General features: G+C 49.3%; 3 protein-coding genes across 4 annotated transcripts in view; 2 read left to right on the top strand and 1 right to left on the bottom strand.

The window, feature by feature from the left end:
- The window catches only part of LOC122380001 (sodium bicarbonate transporter-like protein 11), a 263,700-nt gene that overhangs the window by 202,501 nt on the left and 39,083 nt on the right, over nt 1–22,116 (top strand). Inside the window, exon 8 of the mRNA XM_043362735.1 lies at nt 20,515–20,684. Coding sequence (XP_043218670.1) covers nt 20,515–20,684 — 170 coding nt within the window. The remainder of the gene's footprint in view (nt 1–20,514; nt 20,685–22,116) is intronic.
- Nucleotides 1,139–3,933, top strand: LOC122380002. Its single transcript, XM_043362736.1, has one exon. It carries the CDS (start codon nt 1,610–1,612, stop codon nt 2,828–2,830), a length of 1,221 nt encoding a protein of 406 aa, XP_043218671.1. The 5' UTR covers nt 1,139–1,609; the 3' UTR covers nt 2,831–3,933.
- LOC122379999 lies at nt 6,022–13,660 on the bottom strand. Of its 2 annotated transcripts, none has more exons than XM_043362731.1 (2): nt 12,800–13,660; nt 6,022–12,637 (listed from the first exon to the last, which is right to left on the bottom strand). In XM_043362731.1, the coding sequence occupies exon 2, from the start codon at nt 12,045–12,047 to the stop codon at nt 6,501–6,503; it is 5,547 nt and encodes a 1,848-aa protein (XP_043218666.1). In that variant the 5' UTR covers nt 12,048–12,637; nt 12,800–13,660; the 3' UTR covers nt 6,022–6,500. The 2 variants fall into 2 exon arrangements, with proteins under 2 accessions (XP_043218666.1, XP_043218667.1); XM_043362732.1 differs by having other exon boundaries at nt 6,022–13,064; nt 13,262–13,660.

The raw sequence follows: 22,116 nt of genomic DNA, 5'->3' as shown, positions 1-22,116 counted from the left end.
GCCGGTGTGTCAATGTCCTTACATGACTATACCATGATCGTTTGTTTTCTTCACCCATATTTGACATTTGTCGTTTGTACCATTGTTCCTTGGCTTTGCGAATTTCCTGACTAACACTTTCTCTCAGTCGCTGTAGTTTGTTCCATTGTCGGCGACTATGTGCTCTATTTCTGAGCTTAATTAAATTCTTGATGCGATGCGTCATCCAGGAAGGCTCATTTACTCTGCACTGATAAGTGATTTGAGGAAAACACTTCTCATAGGCGCTCTTAAGATTGGTGTGCAGTATCTCGGCGGCTGTGTCTATATCGTCTGTGTTTATTACATCCTGCCAGTCCTGAGAGCATATCCATCTGCCGAACTCACGCATAGATGAGTCTGTCATTGGCCGCACCGTTCTCGTACGCACTGGATTTCTTCTGACACCAAAGGTGCTCCAAATGATAATGTTGTGGTCTGCTGTACTCACAGGTGAAAGAGTAAGAGCCGGAGACGAGATGACGAAATCCGTGAAAACTTTGTCAAGCACGGCTAGGCCTCTCGTTGTTACATCTATTATCTGTCTGACAGCGAGTTGCGTGGAAAGATAAGCTGCATTAAACGTTCTATTCAACGTTCTATTCTGATCCTGGTCCGTTAGGCGGCACGGGCGGACATCGATAGCAGCGCCTCTATCGGTCAATAGGGAAAGCTGGGCTATAGGCGACGAAATACCGGCTGAGTTGTCACACGTTGAATAGGTTTATAGACATCCGTCTTGTGAAAAAGTTGAACTTTTGCCTTCAATATTTCTACAGGTAATTTTAGAAGTGTCTTCACATAGATTACAACACCGTGTAGATTATTGTATTCACTTCAATCCTTCCCTATTGTTCTTGATGATGCGGGAACTATTTCTAATTAGTATTTCTAGCTTAATAAAAGAACATATTGTGCAAACGATGAAAAAAGCATAGATGGAAGATTTTAAATGCAATTTTCTCTAGCAATTAGTGGTAAATTCTCTACAGATCAAGGAAAAGATGCATGCTAACTGATAATTTAAAGTTCTTGGGGCCAGTTGTCTTCTTCTTTTCTTACGTCGCCCCAATGGCCGCGAATGCACTTGTGATAACGCCTATCGCAATGGCGGCACGTCTGTTCGAAAAGCAATCCTGCTGACTTTGTGTCTCGTGGGCAAAACGGAGCCAGCCTCGTCACAAACAAGGCGTGGAAAATTGGACCTGAGATCCTGTGGAAGAACGAAGAGGCATGGCCAGAAGAAAAAATAGACCCATTTGGCGACAACAATGATCCTGAGGTAAAGAAGGCTGTAACGGCATGCACCATTCGAACTGTTGGTGCTGACAATACATCTCCAATACAAACACTTATCAACTACTACTCATCATGGTGGACTTTAACGCGAGCGGTGGCATGGCTTCTGCGCGTAAAGTCAGTGTTGTTGCGTAGAGAGAGGCGTCTTGGAGGTCTGGGAGTTGAAGAGTTACTGGAAGCTGAACGCGTCATCTTGCTACAAGAGCAGGACATACATTTCCATCAGGAGAAGCTAAACTTAGCTGTAGACAACGTTCGAAAGCAGAGTACTCTATATCGTTTGGATCCGGAAATGCATGGCGGTCTGCTTCGTGTCGGAGGGCGTTTGAGAAACTCATCACTGCCTGATGCAGCGAAATTTCCAATCATTCTACCCAACAAGAGCAAGGTGACTGAACTTTTGATACAGAAGGTTCACATAGAGATTGGCCACGGGGGACGAGAACACGTACTTTCGGAGATAAGAAAGACATATTGGATAATCAAAGGAAATAGCGCCGTCAGGCGTGTTCTTGCCAAATGTCACCACTGCAGACGTTTGTACGGACAGGTCAAGAAACAAAAGATGGCGGATCTGCCACTAGACCGGGTAACTCCCTTCGATCCACCCTTTTCAAGTTCTGGAATCGATCTTTTTGGACCTTTTTTCATCAAGAAGGGCCGAGGACAAGCAAAACGATATGGGGTCATATTTACCTGCTTGAGTATGCGAGCTATCCATATTGAAGTCGCCAGCAGTCTCTCAACAGATTCGTTTATATGCGCTTTACGGCGCTTTTTAGCACGCAGAGGACCAATCAAACAGATCAGATCCGACAGAGGTACCAATTTTGTAGGAGCCATGCGTGAGCTTGGCAAGGAGCTGGAATCGATCGTGGAACAAAACAAAACAATGCAAGAAACATTGCTCAAGAACAGGATTCAGTGGCGTTTTAATCCTCCAGGTGCTTCCCACTTCGGCGGTGCATGGGAACGTATGATCAAGAGTGTGCGCAAGATTTTAGATTCTTTGCTTCACCTGCAGTCCCTCACCGAGGAAACGCTTCACACATTCCTGTGCGAAGTTGAATACATACTGAACAGCCGCCCATTAACACCTGTGTCCGCCGATCCAAAGGATCTGGATCCTCTGTCACCGAACGATATTCTTCTTTCAAGAGGATCGCTTTCGATCCCAGTTGGCGTATATAAGGAGGAAGACCTTCATGGAAGAAAACTGTGGCGACAGGCTCAGTATCTAGCAGACCAATTTTGGAAGCGCTGGCAAAAAGAATACCTCCCGCTACTACAAGAAAGATCATCAAATCAGACTCGGCAGAACAATTTAGCGGTAAGTGATGTGGTTCTTGTCGCCGATCATACGATACCTCGAGGCCAGTGGCCGCTCGGCCTGGTGACATCAGTGAAAAGAAGCACTGATGGCCTCGTGCGCTCTGTATCGGTCAGAATGCGTGGCAAAACAGTAGAGCGTCCTACGAACAAGTTGGTTTGGATCGAGCGACAGAGCCAGTAGGGTCAAGAGACACAGTAGGAACGACATTAGAAAACAGAACTAACTAAAGTACCGAAGAATTCGAAAACCGTACCCGGTTTTACGGGGGAGGTGTTGTAGCGGCTGTGAAAATTTTGATACCCGTTGACAAAGGATCCCAGAGGAACGAAGTCCCGCGAACAGCGATAGAAAAGAAGTAGAACGAGCCCGAATTATTGCTTTGAAATTTGCACTGGAAGATTGGATTTTACTTGAGAAGATTTAGATTATTTGTTGTTTTTGTTTTCATATCTACGTTTATTGGCAACTGTTTCATCCGCAATTGTTTTGCCTTTATTTGCCGCTACTGCTGGCCCATTAATTGTTAAAACCGCTTTTAGTTATGAATCAATACAGAATCACAGTGAGTTTTATCAATTGGGCTTACTTGGAAAAGCAAAGGTGAAGTGGCGGCAGAAACACTAGTCGTTCGTTTCGTGATATTAAACATCGTTTGGATACGTATAAGTGGCGCACATTCAAATTTCCAAAATTATGTGGTCACATGCTTAAATTAAGTCTTCGCTTCTTGGATGAAGAGTAAAAATATCAGGTAATATCACAGACGTCAGCAACGATAAAAAAGACACATGCCTATCACATGCGCTTCAACATCATAAGTAAATCGTCAAAACGGCGAAACAACATGCATACAAGTATACATATTACAATTCCGCAGGTCCCAGTATAGAGACACCCTGCACTTTTTCACTACTTCAGCACACGGTACACATTTGCCAGCGGTACACCGGGTTTTGTATTTAAAAGTCTACCCTTCGCTCTTTCTATGAATATCCCTTCTTTAATCTTACGTTTCCTCCAGTCTGTTTCATACGCCAGAATTTTGACATTTTCCCATAGGATGGAGTGACCGGTGTCAATGACGTGCTTAGTAGAAATGCCAGAGTGGTTGTCGTCCATGTTCCGTATCGCTCTCTTGTGTTCAGCTTCCCTAGCCCTTATACTTCTACATGTCTCCCCAATATAAACCTTGTTACATTCACACTCATATTGGTAGACTACCCCAGTATTTTGAATTTTTTCCCGCTTGTCCTTTGGTCTAACCAGCATGTTCCGCAGGCTCTGTCCTGGTTTTGAAGTTACCCTTGCGTAGGGTTTTAACGACCTAGTTATCCTTCTGTGACCCCTTGTACGTAAGGCAGAACAACAGGCGGCTTTTCCTCTCGCTGTTTCCCTGTTGGCCTACTCCTTTCTCTGGTCATCTTCCTACGCGTAGCCCGTATGAAACTTTTTGGATAGTTGTTCACTTTTAAAGCTCTTTGTATGCGTTTTGTTTCTTCGGCTTTATCGCTCTCGTCTGTTGAAAAGGTCTCCCCTCGTTTTATAAGTGAGCGAACTACCGACTCTTTGTGTTGCACGCTGTGATGAGACTCAAAATTTAGATAGTTATCAGTATGCACCGCTTTTCGATATACCGTCGTTTTGACCGAACCGTCTATTTGCCGCCTGACCTCGACGTCCAAAAATGGTAAGGTACTGTCACTTTCCTTTTCTACCGTGAAATGAATGCTGTCATTCTGACAGTTCAAATGATCATGCAAGGGGTCCAAGTCGGTACCACTGATGACCACGAATGTGTCATCGACATCGTTTCCACACCTTCACCGGTTGAGCAAAGGACCTTAGAGCTGACTGCTCCAATTCCTCCATGAAAAGGTTCGCTGCAACTACACTGACCGGACTTCCCATAGCGGTTCCTTTCATTTGTTTGTAGCACTCCCCATTTACCTGAAAGTATGTTGTATCTAAACATAATCTAAGTAGAACTAGGATGTCATCTACCTCCATCCCCGTATTGGCTAAAACGACGCTGTCACCCTTCTCGTCCTCGGTCCTCAACCTTTTCTGAACTATTTCACAAGCTTCATCCGTGGGAACTGAAGTGAACAGCGACTGAACATCGAAAGATACCATGACGTCATCCTCGCTGATAGTCAAACCCTGGACGTACGTTACAAAATCTCTCGAGTCTTTGACATGATAGCCTGTCTTTCCTACCAGCGGTGCTAGAAGGCTTGCTAGGTGCTTAGCAAGAGGGTAGGTTACCGAGCCAATGGTGGACACAATCGGTCTCAGTGGGACCCCTGGTTTGTGAACCTTGGGAAGCCCATAAAACAAAGGCGGCATGGGGTCTGAAGGGTAGAGTTTTAAGTACAAACTTCGTGAAATTCCCCCTTTCCTTTCTATATTCTTTAGAACTTTTCTTACTTTCCGTGAGTAACTGTTCGTCGGATCCTTTGGCAGCTTTTCGTAGGTGTCCTCATCAGAAACTAGCTCATGCACTTTTGCCTGATACTGTTCCTTGGTTAGTACACATGTAGCCGCCGTCTGCTCCGCTCCGCCAAAAAGGCCAGATGATTACCACGCTGTATTGTAACAGCGCATGTGCATGAGCACGGTTTCTGCCAAAGACACACAAACAAATATAACACATACCACAGTTGAACATAGGCGTGAGGGACAGAAGCATAGCTACATGAGGTGCTATCTCACATTATTACACTTAAGTAAAATCTCGTACTTATGCCGACACACTTACGCCAAAACAATAATCATATCCTCACCATCGGAGTGACTCTCGGCAGGATGTAGACGGCAGCCAAAGTGAGCACAGTGCTCGGGCGCCACCAAAACCAGGCGCCAAAGTACGTGGCCGGGCGCGCCACACCAAACGGGCGCTGTCGAGGCGTCGGGCGCCACACCAGACAGGCGCCACCAGCGCGCCGAACGCCTCACCAACGGCGCCACCAGTACGTCGAGCGCCGCACCAACCGGCGCCACCAACAGGAGCAGGCGCCACGGATGATTCGCACCAAAACCGGGCGTAACCTGCATGCGACACCCCATTTACAAATGTGGCGTAACAGTGACAAAGAAACGAAACAAATCCGTCTAAATGGTACAGGTAAGAGCAAACTGTAACAGAGCTGACCACGTAAAAACCAGCAAAACGGTAATTATTAGAAATTATGCGAAACATTACAATCATGGCATACAATTTTATCCATACAAACCATTTCACTTACAGGGCACGCCGCGCCACACGTCCAACTCAACGCAGAAACCGAAATGAACATCACTAAGCGTACCACGACTACATCACCTCCAATCGCCAATGAATAAAAATGCCAATAGAAACCGAAAGACAGGTATACCAAATCGCCACATATAATAAATGAGGGTCACGACACATAATATGCCAAGATGTCTTAAGCCAATGACGACAATCAAAAAACAAACGCCAACAGAAAGTTCAATACTGCCATCACTATACTGCGCTAGTACTGACACACACACACATGTACTGCCACTAGCCGGCGGTGCCATCTATTGCCGAGCTACGCAAGCAGGAGGGCCACGGGGGGCGCTACTGTCGACCTAACCGCGCACCGAGCAGCTGAGTCTAGCAGACGTACGAGCAGCGCCTACACTCCCCCCTTCAGCATACGGCTGAAAAACTTGAGCGCTGCCACGATAACTACATGGGAACAACAAGACATGACAGAATATATCGATACACAACACTAAGGTACGCTCGCAACGTCTCGACGCCGCCTGTAGTAGCCTTACAAGCTAACACATATAAACAGGAACACAATCAGAGCTGCACACCTTGGCGGCCGCGAAACACTCACCACTCCAAATCGGCCTCAGCAAGAACTAAAACCATCTTATGGATAGGTCGGAGGTAAGTCGATACACTGGTCTTAACTAAGGCCTTTCGAACACGGCCGTCCCGACTGGGTCTCGTCTCAACTACCCTGGCAAGTGGCCAAGTACCTCGGGGAGCACCTGTCTCGACAAGCAGTACAATATCTCCTACCTGGAGATTTCTCGCACCATGTCTCCATCTTTGCCTAGCCTGGAGCGCAGGCAAATATTCTCTCTTCCATCTCACCCAAAACTGATCAGCCAAGTACTGCACGTACCTCCAGCGGCGCCTCGAGAACGACTCGGACTCACCGAACACACCAGGAACAGGATGAACAGACGCACGCAAGAGAAGCAAGTGATTCGGGGTAATTGGCTCAACGTTACTGTCACTGGTGGTAACAAACGTGAGCGGCCTGCTGTTCAGGATTGATTCTATTTCACAGAGCAGTGTGTACAGCGCTTCACGATCCAACAGACGAGTGACAGGCATAGACCTCCAAATTTTTCGGACACTCCTAATCTGACGCTCTACAGACCCAGAAAAGTGAGAACCGTGAGGCGGATTGAACACCCAGTCAATTCCGTGCGGTCGGGCTGCCCGTTGCAACTCCTCGGGATCAAGCTCTAACAGGGCCTCGCGAAGCTCCCTGTCAGCTCCGCACATGTTAGTCCCATTATCAGATCTCACTTGGCGGATTTCTCCGCGGCGAGCTGCTACACGGCGTATAGCATTGACCAACGAATCAGTGCTGAGCGACTCCAGCAGCTCTATATGCACCCCTCGAGTCGTCATGCAGGTACTCAACAGCGCCCAACACTTACGTTCTGTCCGGCCACTCTTCACAGGGATAGGACCGAAAACGTCACACGAGATCTTCTCGAACGCCCCAACGCCCGGAACGACGCGTTCGTCTGGCAGGTCCGCCATCAGCTGCCCGAGCGGCCGGCCATTCACCTTCCTACATACCGTGCACCCACGCAGCATCTTTCTGATCTCTCTCCCCGCGCCAATAACCCAGTACTTATCCCTCACACGCCACAGCGTATGATCTCTCCCTTCGTGTCCCACAGCTCTGTGTGCCTCACGGATCACCAATTTTGAAACGTGATGCTCCCGTGGGAGTATCACCGGATGACGAGCTCGCATCGAGATTCCTTCTGCCGCATCCAGCCGACCTCCCACCACCAGGAGACCATCACGAATATGCGGTCTGAGAGCGGCCAAGGGGCTGGTCCTCGCCACCCTCACCGGACCGTCCGTGGACAGATCACGAGGAAGATCAGCCATGCCGGACTGAGCGTAGCGGAGAATGTCGGACTCAGCATCGCTCAAGTCCGACTGCGTCAGGAGAGCCTGCGCGCCTCCACCACGTCTTGGCCTGAGTCCTTTCCTCTTCGCCAAAACGTACCTGCGGAAATCACCATTTTTGATGACAGTCATGAATCTTTTGTACCAGGCTACTGCCACCTTCAGCCGATAGAAAGACGAAAAGTAACGAACTAGCCCACCGAATGGATCAGTCTGACGCCCGACCAACGCTGTGGCTACAGGACTAGACTTCTTTACCTCAGACGCTGGGAGAGGGGTACGCTCAGTCGGCTCCACAGGCCACATTGACTGGTCCTTCATCAAGAAGCCCGGACCCCTTAGCCACATTCCCAAGTTGGTCCCGTCTGCACCACGTGAGCCCACGTCGGCAGGGTTATCTCCCGAGGGTACATAACCCCATTCAGACACCTCTGTCACGTCATGTATCAGGGCCAGTCGGTTCGCAACGTAGGTTTTGAACCGGGTCGTCCTGTTCCTGATCATCATCAACACCACCATACTATCCGTCCACATATGTACTCTGTCGAACCTCGTGTCAAGCTCCCTGACGAGAAACTGCCGGATCAAAGAACCCAGCACGGCCCCAGCCAGCTCGAGCTTTGGGACGGATACAGAGCGAAGCGGGGCCACTCGGGACTTTCCCATCAGGAATTCCATGAACACACTGTCTCCATCACTCTCGGTCACGACTTCCTTTCGAATATATGCCACCGCAGAATAGGCCGATTCGCTGGCGTCGACGAACACGTGCAGCTCCGTGGAGCGCACACTTCCCGATGGACCAGATATGTCACGAGCCAAGCACGCACCGCTCAGCTCCTCAGCTCGGCGAAGCCATGCTTGCCACTCATCAACCAAAGCGGGTGGAATTGCCTCATCCCAGCCACAGGATGCAGCACAAAGTTTCTGCAGAATCAGCTTCGCTGACAGGGAAATGGGAGCCCAGAATCCAATGGGATCGAAAACACTGCTGGCAGTGGACAGGATCCCGCGTCTCGTCACCGGGCTCTTCCTGTCTTGAAAGCAAAAACGGAACGTGTCATCCTCCATGCACCATTCCACGCCCAACGCACGATTACAGCCAAGTTCGTCTCTGTCCAGATTCAAATCCCTGACGCCCTTTCCTCTCTCTCCTTCGGGAATGCTCCTTAGGAAATCTGCACTGTTAGATACAAACTTCCTCATGCTGAACGCGCCCGTTTGGCACAGCCGTTTCAGATCATCTGCGAGACTGACCGCTTTCTCAACAGAGTCGACTGCCACAAGCGCGTCATCAACGTACATGTTTCGCAGCAGCACATCAGCGGCCTCGGGAAACTGCTGCTTTCCCCCCTCGGCGCACAGTTGCACAGCCAAGGATGCAACGCTGCTGCTAGAGACCGCACCGAATACGTGTGAACGCATTCTCCACACTTCAATCTCGCCTGCATCAATGTCATCGTTCTTGAACCACAAGAACCGAAGTAAGTCTGAATCCCTGGCAGGGACATGTACCCTGTGATACATCGCCTGTATGTCGCAAGCGAAAGCCACACCACCTTCACGAAAGCGAGAAACAACCGCTGTCAGCGGCTGACCCAGGTGGGGACCGCCTTGGAGAATGTCATTTAGACAAACCCCTGCTGACCGAGCAGCGCAATCGAACACCACCCTGAGTTTCGCTGGGCTTTCTACCGCATGGTGCGGAAGGTACCAAACGTCACGTGACCTTGGGGCAAGCTCGCTGGACGGAACCTTCTCTGCATAGCCGTCATCTCTCAGCGAGTTGATCACAGACGCGTACGACTGAAACATGCTCGGGTCCCGTTTAAACTTCCTTCTGAGCGAACCGAGTCGCTTCTCGGCAACTGGGAAGCTGTCAGGAATGCTACCCAGGTCTGACCTTGGAAGAGCGATTTCGAAGTGACCGTCCTCGTCCTTGCGGACGGTACCTTTCACCCTGTCCAACCACTCCTTGTCCTCGACAGACATGCCTTCACGATTGTCAGATACATCACGGAACTCCTCAGAGTAAAGTTTCTCAAACATCAAACGGATGTCCTCCTCGTCATCTCTGCAATCACTTTTTCGCAGAAAGTTAACCAGATGCGGTCTGCCGTCTAGGCCGTGACAGGAGAGTCCCACTACGTACCAACCCAAATCAACTCTGACACCATGTGGTCCTTCCTGTCCTGCTGACGGAGACACAACCTCTCTCACCATCAGAAGGTCAGCAACATTTCCACCAATCAGCAGCCCGACGGGCACGTTCAAATCCAGAATTTCTACACCATTCAGATGCTCCCATCTCGTCGCCTGTTCTACACTGCACCTGTCACTGGACGTGACTGGTATGTTGGCCAGTGAGAATAAGGGCGGTAGACAACGGTACTGATCGCCAACGAGAGGCGCGACCTCTACGCCTTCAACGAGGCCGGAGTCCAACTCCTGCCTTGAATCCGTCACCGTATCTATGCGAATCGTCGTCGGCCGTTTCTCTACCCCCAATCGAGTTATGGTTTGATCAGTAATGAAGGAGGTAGAACTGCCTTGGTCCAGGAAGGCATTCGTTACAATCTCCTTGCCCGTGCTCGACCTTAGCCGAACCGGGACTATCGGCATGTAAGTACGTACATCATCAGTGACATCCACGCGTGCACTGACCATGGATGCTCCACCTCCACCGAGCGATTGAACCGTACGGGTACCCACAGGACCCCCACCGGCACCAGCACCATCCTGCACCGGCTGACTCGGGCCCGGCACACCACGAACAGATGTGCGACCTCCCCCCGGTACCGCACGGATCGCCTCGGTAGGTGACTGATTCACCCGGCCGGGCACCTGAGCGCTGCCAGGCGGCACATGGCTCCCACCAGACGGAACCTGAACAGCACGAGATCCTGGGGAAGAACCCGCACCAGGTGGCGCCGATGAGAACGTCCTGTGCAGCACAGTAGGGTGCCGTGCACCACAGACGCTACACTTCAGCCGCGAGCGACAAAACCTCGCCACGTGTCCCTTTCTCAGGCACCCAAAGCAGAGCCTGTGATCAGACACAACCCCCTTTCTACGGTCCCAGGTCTGCCACATCAGCTGATCACAGTCCCCAATGAAGTGATTGCCATCACAGAACTCGCAGCGCCGGCCCGCTGACGACGGCAGCGGCCGAGCGTTAACAGCACTCACGCGCGCGCGATGAGGATCGACGCGACTCACGCCGCCAGACGCCCGCGGTCCAGACCGCAGCGATCCGAAGACCGCATTACTCTTTACCCTGACCTCAGCTGCCAGAAAATCCACCAGGTCCTTAAGTTCCACCATCCGGCCCTCTGGTCCCTCCATCACCCTGTCGACCTCCCTGAGCCACCGATCCTGCAAGTACCCAGGCAACTTTCGTACAACATCCCTCAGGGTTCGCGGGTGGTCCAGCTCCCCCTTTGGGAGGCCAGCCATGGCATGCTGGATCTCTGTCAGTAACAGCACCAGCCTGTCCAGCCCTTCAACATCCCCTTCAGCTACCTTGGGCCAGTCTCTGAGCTTATCCGAGAAGGTCTCTATGAGCAGATGCCGATTACCGTACCGCACCTCCAGCAAACGCCGGGCCTCAGCATAGCCCTGGTCGCCGAGATAGAGGCAGCTGCGCACGATCTCCCTGGGCTTCCCTTGGGTATATTGCTCGAGATAATATAATAACTCCGATTTATCCCCGGTCCTGGCCGCTACACGGGACTCAAAGGCCTGAATGAAAAGTCGATATTCTGAGATCTCACCACGGAAGGGAGTCAAAGCTGCAGGAGGCAGCAGTGACCGCTGCACCTGCTCTGTCAGTGCAGTAGAGATGTCACTATGCCCCGTTCGAATCCTAACATCCTCAGTGACATCATGTCCCATGGCAGCAAGTTTCTGTTCTAGAACTAACTGCTCTCGCCTAGCCTTTATCTTTCTTTGCATCTGTTCTATACGGGCCTCCTCCTCATCTAGCATACTTCTCTCTTTCAAAAATCTCAATTGACCCTGCAGCACAGCACGCTCCTCTGGAGCACTAACTCCCTCACTTACTGCTACCTTACTACTCTCCCGCTCCTCCTCCATTGCCGCCCACAACCTATCAACTAACTCTACTTTCTTGCCCGATGTATCTAGTCCACGCTCTTCTAGCAAGCGCTGCAGCTCAGAGGCCCTATAATTACTTATATCATCTCGAGAAGCCATATCAGATAATACCAAGACCTATCTACCTGCGGATGATAGCCTATGTCACCACCAATAACTCTCTGCAAGACTTAAGCTAAACAGATGCCTGACATACATAACAATAACAACCAACCAAAGCAGGATACATCAGAACCCAAAATATCAACAATCTCACACACTTAGCAGCACACACAATGAACCTCAGCTTCCACCATAGCCAGCCATGTGTCACACCTCCCAATCCCCATACCCCAAGCTGTCTGCATCACACCAAACTGTAGCTACTGGCACCAGATGTCACTGCGATTCTTACTGCCCAGCAAACACTGCTAGGACCATCAAACTAGAAGGCATCACAAGGCACCAGGTGCTGACACCTTCAATCTCCCTGACCGAATGTGGGCCCCCAATACCTCATGTATGCAGACGCCAGATGAAACCTCACTGGACAAGTCAGTCTGACGAACTCCGCAGCAGCTCCTCGTCAAGCAGAAGTGCAGGGAGAGAAGAGTCCGATGAAACTGTAGCCGCCGTCTGCTCCGCTCCGCCAAAAAGGCCAGATGATTACCACGCTGTATTGTAACAGCGCATGTGCATGAGCACGGTTTCTGCCAAAGACACACAAACAAATATAACACATACCACAGTTGAACATAGGCGTGAGGGACAGAAGCATAGCTATATGAGGTGCTATCTCACATTATTACACTTAAGTAAAATCTCGTACTTATGCCGACACACTTACGCCAAAACAATAATCATATCCTCACCATCGGAGTGACTCTCGGCAGGATGTAGACGGCAGCCAAAGTGAGCACAGTGCTCGGGCGCCACCAAAACCAGGCGCCAAAGTACGTGGCCGGGCGCGCCACACCAAACGGGCGCTGTCGAGGCGTCGGGCGCCACACCAGACAGGCGCCACCAGCGCGCCGAACGCCTCACCAACGGCGCCACCAGTACGTCGAGCGCCGCACCAACCGGCGCCACCAACAGGAGCAGGCGCCACGGATGATTCGCACCAAAACCGGGCGTAACCTGCATGCGACACCCCATTTACAAATGTGGCGTAACAGTGACAAAGAAACGAAACAAATCCGTCTAAATGGTACAGGTAAGAGCAAACTGTAACAGAGCTGACCACGTAAAAACCAGCAAAACGGTAATTATTAGAAATTATGCGAAACATTACAATCATGGCATACAATTTTATCCATACAAACCATTTCACTTACAGGGCACGCCGCGCCACACGTCCAACTCAACGCAGAAACCGAAATGAACATCACTAAGCGTACCACGACTACATCACCTCCAATCGCCAATGAATAAAAATGCCAATAGAAACCGAAAGACAGGTATACCAAATCGCCACATATAATAAATGAGGGTCACGACACATAATATGCCAAGATGTCTTAAGCCAATGACGACAATCAAAAAACAAACGCCAACAGAAAGTTCAATACTGCCATCACTATACTGCGCTAGTACTGACACACACACACATGTACTGCCACTAGCCGGCGGTGCCATCTATTGCCGAGCTACGCAAGCAGGAGGGCCACGGGGGGCGCTACTGTCGACCTAACCGCGCACCGAGCAGCTGAGTCTAGCAGACGTACGAGCAGCGCCTACAACACATATAGATTTTCCTTTGTCACTAGGTAGTATCACTAAATCATCCCTCCCCTTGAGGTTCCGCAAGGCACATCTTTCCTCAGCAGTCAGATTGTCGCTTTTCGGTTTAAAAGATTGTAGTGCTTTCGTAACTTCAAAACGAACTTTGTTCGCATCGTCAGGTGACATGTTAATCCTACTTTTAAGCTTCTCTACTTCCGTAATAAAATCTACGTCATTTACATTCTTCGGTGTTGGAACAAAATTCAAACCCTTACTCAAAACACTAATTTCAGCTTCCGTCAGGTCTACACCGGACAGATTAACAACCCACCGATCCCTCACCCCTTCTCTATTGTCTCTCGGCGTCCCAGCTGTCCCCGTTTCAAGGTGATTCTTAACCTTCACCTTCACCTTCACCTCAAGGTGATTCTTCAGAAACGGGGACAGCTGGGACGCCGAGAGACAACAGAGAAGGGGTGAGGGATCGGTGGGTTGTTAATCTGTCCGGTGTAGACCTGACGGAAGCTGAAATTAGTGTTTTGAGTAAGGGTTTGAATTTTGTTCCAACACCGAAGAATGTAAATGACGTAGATTTTATTACGGAAGTAGAGAAGCTTAAAAGTAGGATTAACATGTCACCTGAAGATGCGAACAAAGTTCGTTTTGAAGTTACGAAAGCACTACAATCTTTTAAACCGAAAAGCGACAATCTGACTGCTGAGGAAAGATGTGCCTTGCGGAACCTCAAGGGGAGGGATGATTTAGTGATACTACCTAGTGACAAAGGAAAATCTGTATGTGTACTAACCAAGGAACAGTATCAGGCAAAAGTGCATGAGCTAGTTTCTGATGAGGACACCTACGAAAAGCTGCCAAAGGATCCGACGAACAGTTACTCACGGAAAGTAAGAGAAGTTCTAAAGAATATAGAAAGGAAAGGGGGAATTTCACGAAGTTTGTACTTAAAACTCTACCCTTCAGACCCCATGCCGCCTTTGTTTTATGGGCTTCCCAAGGTTCACAAACCAGGGGTCCCACTGAGACCGATTGTGTCCACCATTGGCTCGGTAACCTACCCTCTTGCTAAGCACCTAGCAAGCCTTCTAGCACCGCTGGTAGGAAAGACAGGCTATCATGTCAAAGACTCGAGAGATTTTGTAACGTACGTCCAGGGTTTGACTATCAGCGAGGATGACGTCATGGTATCTTTCGATGTTCAGTCCAGGGGGATGTCACTACTTTGCTTCGCCATAGGTCCAGTACTGATGTCGTCGGTTTCGATCCCGGTGACGTCAGTGCTGTCTACATCCGGGAACTTATTGCATTTGGTTCTCATTAGAGGTGGCCATATTGTTTTGTCTCGTGACGACACATTTGCGTCATCGGGATCGAAACTGGCTGTAAACAAATCGCTCAGTGTCGCTACCTACTATATATGGCCTTGGTTCAGTCGCTGTTCACTTCAGTTCCCACGGATGAAGCTTGTGAAATAGTTCAGAAAAGGTTGAGGGCCGAGGACGAGAAGGGTGACAGCGTCGTTTTAGCCAATACGGGGATGGAGGTAGATGACATCCTAGTTCTACTTAGATTATGTTTAGATACAACATACTTTCAGGTAAATGGGGAGTGCTACAAACAAATGAAAGGAACCGCTATGGGAAGTCCGGTCAGTGTAGTTGTAGCGAACCTTTTACAGTGGTTTGCGAGGCGGCTGTTGTTACAGCTGCCGGTGCAGCGGTCACTGCTACGGCGGCTGGCGCAGGGCGGTCGGGCTGTGGTCGTGCTACCGCTGGGCACCGCAGCGAGATGCTGTCAAATGGTTTATTGCGTAGAGGTATTTTCTTCTGTTGTGTCCTCTACAAATCCACGTGCGAATGCATGTATGTCCAAAATATTTTATATGGTCGGCGGCCCAGGATTTAGCTCTATATCTCCGGCTAATAGAAGTAAAAGTTGCGTAAGATACAGTTTGCGGTTGTCGTACTTTGGATGACGCTTGCAGGGTACCGGGCGCGGAGCCAGCGGCAGATACTGTGCGCGCACCTTACAGGCGCACTAAGGCGAGTATTTTATTATTTATAGCCTCTTCTGTTCTTAGTACTGCTGAAAGCATCACTGCCGCAAGTAATATGCATGAGTACACTTTTCCGAACATGGTTTGGCAATGTAACTTGCTGACGACATATCTGCCAATAGATGTCACTACTATGTATTTCAGACCCCGTGAGACCCTGTTTTTCGGCGATAATTTCTTCAGTTTTTGTCTAATTGGCTTGAAATTTTGACATTAGACATTTCAGCTCAAGCGCCGATTTTCATCAATATGGTCTCTTAAAAAATGTCAATATTTAGAGCACCTGTCATTGGCTCGTAATGCTAATTAGATTTTGCACCCGGATAGAGGCTCGCTCGCCACCGCAGCGGATTGGATGGGAGCGCTGGCCAATCACGTTGCGCCGGGCCCAACTAAGCTCCGCCCACTGGCCGTGACCGCGCTGGGTCTATGCAGGCTCAGTCGGCGGCAGCACCGCGGAGAGGTCGCACGGGGCCGTGCACTGGAAGCATACATGGAATCGACAGGAAGTGCCTGAGCGAAAGCTTGCTCTTCATTTGGGGGAGTTGGTAACCGCTTCTCTCTTTTTGGTATATCAACACCGATCCAGCTCAGAATATGAAGAATAATCAAAATGAGGATATTAACCTCCCCAGAACCAACATTAAAGGTAGTGTGCCAGCTTTCCTGGACCGTATGGAGTTAATGGCCCAGATAAGGAGAACCGGATTTTTAGAACTTATCCATACCTTCAAAACTCATGGAAACGTCTTAAATTCTTCTAATTTTGAGTACCCCAGTGCGAAATTCGCCCCGACGGGTTGTCGGTCGTACCCCAACCACATTTCACAACACTATGAACAATAAATGCACACACTGAAATCGCTATTACCGATAGGCTCATCCAATCAAGTTTCGATAAACCCGTCCATCATCATCTCCTGCGGTTTCGAACACGCTTGTTAGGTGGTGTGGTAGACCGCGCCCAAAGCCAGGGCCCCGGTAACGTGAGGTAGCCGAGTCGGGGCAGCGTGCGCTGACCCAAGCCGGGGCCGCGCGTCCTCCCGGTGTCATGTGATAGCCCGGGGCTGCCCGGGGATGCGGTAGACCGCGCCAAAAGCCGCGGCCCCGGCTTGGGTCAGCGCACGTTGCCCCGACTCGGCTACCTCACGTTACCGGGGCCCTGGCTTTGGGCGCGGCTTCTGCTCATACTTTGTGGTGCGGTGGTGGTGCGTCGGGCCGCGCGCTCTGACTTCGGCCAAGAAAAATGCGTCAGCTGATCATTGTCATTTCTGCCACTTTCATGTGGTGAGATGGGGTCATAACTTTAGAGACGGCTGTTTCATATCAATTATTTTACATAAAATAATATTTCAAACCATAAATTAATGTTCGACAGCCAAATTAAACAAACAATACCAATACAGGCTTACAGTTTAACCCGCGCCCTGCTGGGGGGGTGTTTGAACACCCCCCCCTTGTGTTTTTTTTTGCGAATATCTCAAAAACGGCGGCGCGGAGCGCCGACGTTTTTGGTACACCTTATCATACATCAATTTTACACATGTTGTGAAAATTTCAGACCAAGGTCATTCAAGGTCAGGTCACCAGATCACTTGAAGTGACCTCACCTCATAAAAAGTTTCAATGTCTGTCATAGCTACACCGAGTGACCGATCGCTTTGAAACTTTCAGCGATTGCTAAGGGCAATAGCATGTACAAAATGTAAATCTCAGAATTTTGATATCGATGACCTAAGGTCAGGTCAATTTTGCGACCTCCCCATTATAAGTCAATGGGAGAAAATTGAAATGTGCCTCCTTTGGACAAAAGACATTATAAACACTCCCAAACATCGAATTACAAGTGGTTTAGACACACTGAACATGAAAATGGTGTCCGTGACCCTTGTTTATGCCCTGAGGTCATCTTAGGTCACGAATGGTATCTAACAGTTTTTTCGCAAATAACTTTTGATAGAGGCATGCTAGAGCGATGAAAACGCCTTAGATGGGTTCAGCTCGACGATACGGATCGACTGATATGCAACATGACCCTTTCCGGTCAGGTCATGACCTTGACCTGAGGTCAAATTTTCAAGTTGACCTTTCAAGGTCAAGTTATAGTTCATTCGATGCGTCTTGACGAGAGGAACACGATGCCGGTAAAAGTAACCTCGTACAAGGCTTGAGTCAAAAGTTACTGCAGAAAAACTGTTTCCGAAAAAATCGGCTATTTTTGCAGTTTTTGCCCCCTGCAGGCAAAACCGTTGACGTTAGGTCAAATCTGAGAGAATTACTCAGAAAGGGCTTTAATAGGGCTATCGAATGCGCTTTCCGCGGCGCTGTAGCTCTATTGGTTTTCGGGTTATGCGTTGGCTTCTTGGAAATTTTCGACATTTGACCTGGAAATCGGCGAAATTTTACCTTCAATGACCTCTGGTGACCTGACCTTTGACCTGACCAAAAAATTGACCGAAGTGATTTCGTCATTATTTTTGACGCTCTTTCGAACGCCGCCTTCCGCGTATCGCTACGTGGCCCAGGAGCCGAGTTACAAGGGGGGTGTTCAAACACCCCCCCCCCCCCCCAGCAGGGCGTGGAAATCCAGGACCCCCAGCCGGGCGCGGGTTAAATTCGACATTGTGTTGTCTACGATTAGACAGCTGATAACTCATTCCCGTACGTCGTAACTCTATAATGACCTTTGCTTGTTGTCACATGTGCGCCGCATTCGCGATTGTTGCCGACGCCTGTTTGCAGGTCAGCCCACTACAGTTGTTATATACATATCGAAAAACCGATAAACTTTTAGGCGTAAAAAGCACTATTTTAGGCCCATTTTTGGTTTTTTTTGCGATATTAGGTAAAAACAGAAGCTTCTTATCCTAGGAAAAATAAAATGGGAAATCATTGGAAGGTGGCACACTACCTTTAAATAGAGAGCTGAGTCATGCACTATCTGATTATCTGAATAAATGCACATTCTGGCGCCTACCTCATGGTCAGGTCGTGCCACTATTCTGTCACCTATGACATCATGCGAAGCCTCTGCACTACTCGACAATATCGATATGGTTGGCTGCGTCAATTGCTGTTGCTGAAGACGCTGTTATACCTAACTATGCAGAAAAAAAAAACAGAAGAGGATTATTAGTCGCGAGCACTTCCGATTGCCTCAAACATCGCTCCACGAGCTGTGTTCGTTATTCGGGAAGCGTTGAGAAGGGAGCCGAAATGTGATGTGCGATTTATTGCGCATGGTAGAAATATGGCATCAGAATAAGGGAAACAAGCGCATAGGCTAGGCTAGTAAAGAAATCGCGTCTTTTTGTGAAACTAAAGTAACATTTCAAGCTCTCCAATAGTGAGGCAGTAGGGTACTTGCTTACAGGTATCTTAATTATTTGCAGTTCAACACGAAAGCCTGGGGTCAAGTCAGTCCGGTGACCTCAATCTAGCCAATTATAAAATGGGCTAGTTCCGAAGGTGTTCAATCACATTCCATCTCAAGCATACGCATAAGCATAATATATTTCATATTTTAACCACACTTCTTAAATGCTACGGTGTAACTGTTTACCATGTCTTGCAAATTTGACGTAGGCTGACCGACGTCTTGCATCAGTTCAGTCAATTGACATCAACGGCCTTTTTTAATGACGTTCAATCAAGCAAAAATGCATTCACTAGCCCTGAACTTAGTATTAAAGTAGATATATCTTTATTGATTGACAAGGTGCATGTTAATTTGCGATAAATGCAATACCGAAGGCTAGTGCGCTAATAACGAGCGCTAGTTTCTGCTGTATCGTTATTACTGCAACGGCAACCGCAAGGCAGCCACGTCCAATGCGAACCGCCCCGGTCCGGCATACGGCCTTGGGTGCGGCGGCTACTGCCCCGTCGGCTCCACGCATCGGACTGACCGGCCAAGGTCACTGCTCCGTCTGCCGGGAGGGCGGAGCTTAATGGTCACGTGCCTGTGACGTCACGCCTACGTACGGATAGCCTCTACTCCACTGACGGATTTACGGAGCTGATTTTAACATTACGAGGCAACAAGTACCCTAACAATTGATATTTTGCTAAGAGACGATATTAGCGAAAATTGGCGCTTGAGCTGAAATGTGCTGTGCGAAAATTTGAAGCCAATTAGATAAATATTAAATAAATTATCGCCGAAAAATAGGGTCTCATGGGGTCTGAAATGCATAGTAGTATCGTCCCGGACTGTGGTAACCTTCCCGAGAGGGCCGTCTCTTCAAAGTCACGAGCGATGGACAAAAGCTGCTGATAATCCTGAGCTTCCGATGCCTCTAAATCAAAAAAAAAAATTGCAAAACACACATTTTTGGACAGCTATTAACAGTAGATTGCTTCGCTTACTTTACTGTTCCGTGCGGCCCGTAACTATGCACGCTTCAGGAAATGTTTGGTACACAGTATAAGTTATCAACACTACTGTCCGTCCATATGTGATGAGTTCAAAAATGCACGTCATACCTTTTCACGCCTCGCCGCAATTGTCGAAGGTTCTTCTGTAGCCATTTAAGTCACTTTTTTTGGCATTAAATTTAAATTTTGCTTTGGCCTTTCGCTAATAATGACACATTTCTTTCTGCAGAACTACAGCATTGGTTATAATTGTTCAATATTCTCGAAAGTATCCCAGCGTCGTGCTGGCTTCCTGCTGTCACCGACGTCAACAGACAATCCAGCTGCTGCACCAGCTGCGGTACCCGCCCCGACAGCGGCGTGCCAGTGTGCGCCGTGCCGCTGACCCATCTGCGTGCTGCCTGGCGCCCACAGGTGGCCTACCCTCCGAACCACTACATCCGCCGTGTGCCGCAGCGCAAGATCCACACCTTCACCGGCTGCCAGCTGGCGCAGCTCATTGTGCTGTGCGCCTTCGGCTTTGCGCCGTGGCCCTACATGAAGACGTTGTTCCCGGTACTGCTGCTGCTGCTCCTCCCCATCAGGTGAGCCAGCTACATTTGTAATGTAAAGCCTAAGCTACACTAGCATGAATTCCGACGTTTTTTTCGGTTTCTGCGGGATTTCGGTTCGCGTCGTCACGTTCGCCTCATAGTGATGTAGCACGCTACATCTTGACCATCTAACGTAATATCTTTTCGGCACGGCCGGCCGGGTGACGCGCAGCTGAGCAGAGCGCTGCCGCACGCTTCCCTCCCTTGTCATTATTCCCTCCCTCCTCCCACCAGTCCCCAGGTCCACCCTCCCCAATCATTTCTCACTGTCCGCACAGAATGGGCCGCCATTAAACTCCAATTAAGACAAGCACCTCTGAAGACAGTCACATCAGGATGAGTCATTGGTAGTCATTACAAAGCAGCTGAAGCTACAAGCAAACTTCGGCACACTGTGAGACCACGCGCAGGCTTAACCCTCGCCCGTAAACGGCGATCTGCCACCTTCGCCCATGCAGGGGGGGGGGGGGTTGGTGCGACCCCCCCCCCCCTTGGCGTTTGAAAACGGAGCGTCGTAGAGCTTAGCGGAAAAGACCAACGGATTGCTCTCGCCGAGATCTCGCGATTGGTGGTATATTTTTTGGTCCTAGGTCAATATTTGACCTACTTTTGACCGGTCAAAGGTCAAATTTTCGGAAAAATAGACTTTTTTCAACTTTCCGCGGCGATTGCGGCAAAACGGTGGGAGATATCGACTTGAAACCTTCACTATCGTGTTCCTTGATCAATTCTCTATCGTTTGGTATGTATTTCGTTTCCCTAGCTCTAAAAATGGCGCGTTGGGAGCGCCGGAAGTCGGCAACGTCACAGTCGGCGGCAGAAATTCGAAAAATCAAAATTTAAATTTTTGAAATCTGATTGTATTTTTGGATTTGGGAGGTCTATTTGCTCCCTATAGAAGCTAATATTGCTGCATATTCTCATTGAGGTGACAAGAATTAGCAAAATAGTGGTTCGGGCGCTTTTCAAAAATAGTACCGGACGCTGTTCCTCTTGTGACGTCATAGCTCCGTGACCTGACCTGACCCGGTCAAGTTTCTTATACCATATGATAGCCAATACCTGCCCCAACATGCATGGGAAGTTTCATCACGATCCATCAACCGATGTCCGTACCACCGGCAGGAAACCTCGGGCGTTGGCTCTCAGTTTGTGAAAATCCGGCCGGAGGCTGTTCCCTTTGTGACGTCATAACTCCGTGACCTGACATGACCCGGTCAATTTTTTTTTATCAAAAGATGCGCAAGGTTTGCCCCATAAGGTACCCAAAATTTGGCGGCGCTGCGCGCCGCCGTTTTTGCACTATTTCCGAAAAGCCTCAGGGGGGGGGGTTGCACCAACCCCCCCCTACATGGGCGAGGGTTAAGGCACGTAGCATATTGGGTCTCACGTAGCCATGGTAGCACAACAGTGCGTCACACTG

Source organism: Amphibalanus amphitrite, unplaced genomic scaffold (assembly GCF_019059575.1).
Source record: "Amphibalanus amphitrite isolate SeventyFive unplaced genomic scaffold, NRLGWU_Aamphi_draft 000089F_arrow, whole genome shotgun sequence".
Lineage (NCBI taxonomy): Eukaryota > Metazoa > Arthropoda > Thecostraca > Balanomorpha > Balanidae > Amphibalanus > Amphibalanus amphitrite.
This window is presented reverse-complemented; position numbering and strand designations above follow the sequence as displayed.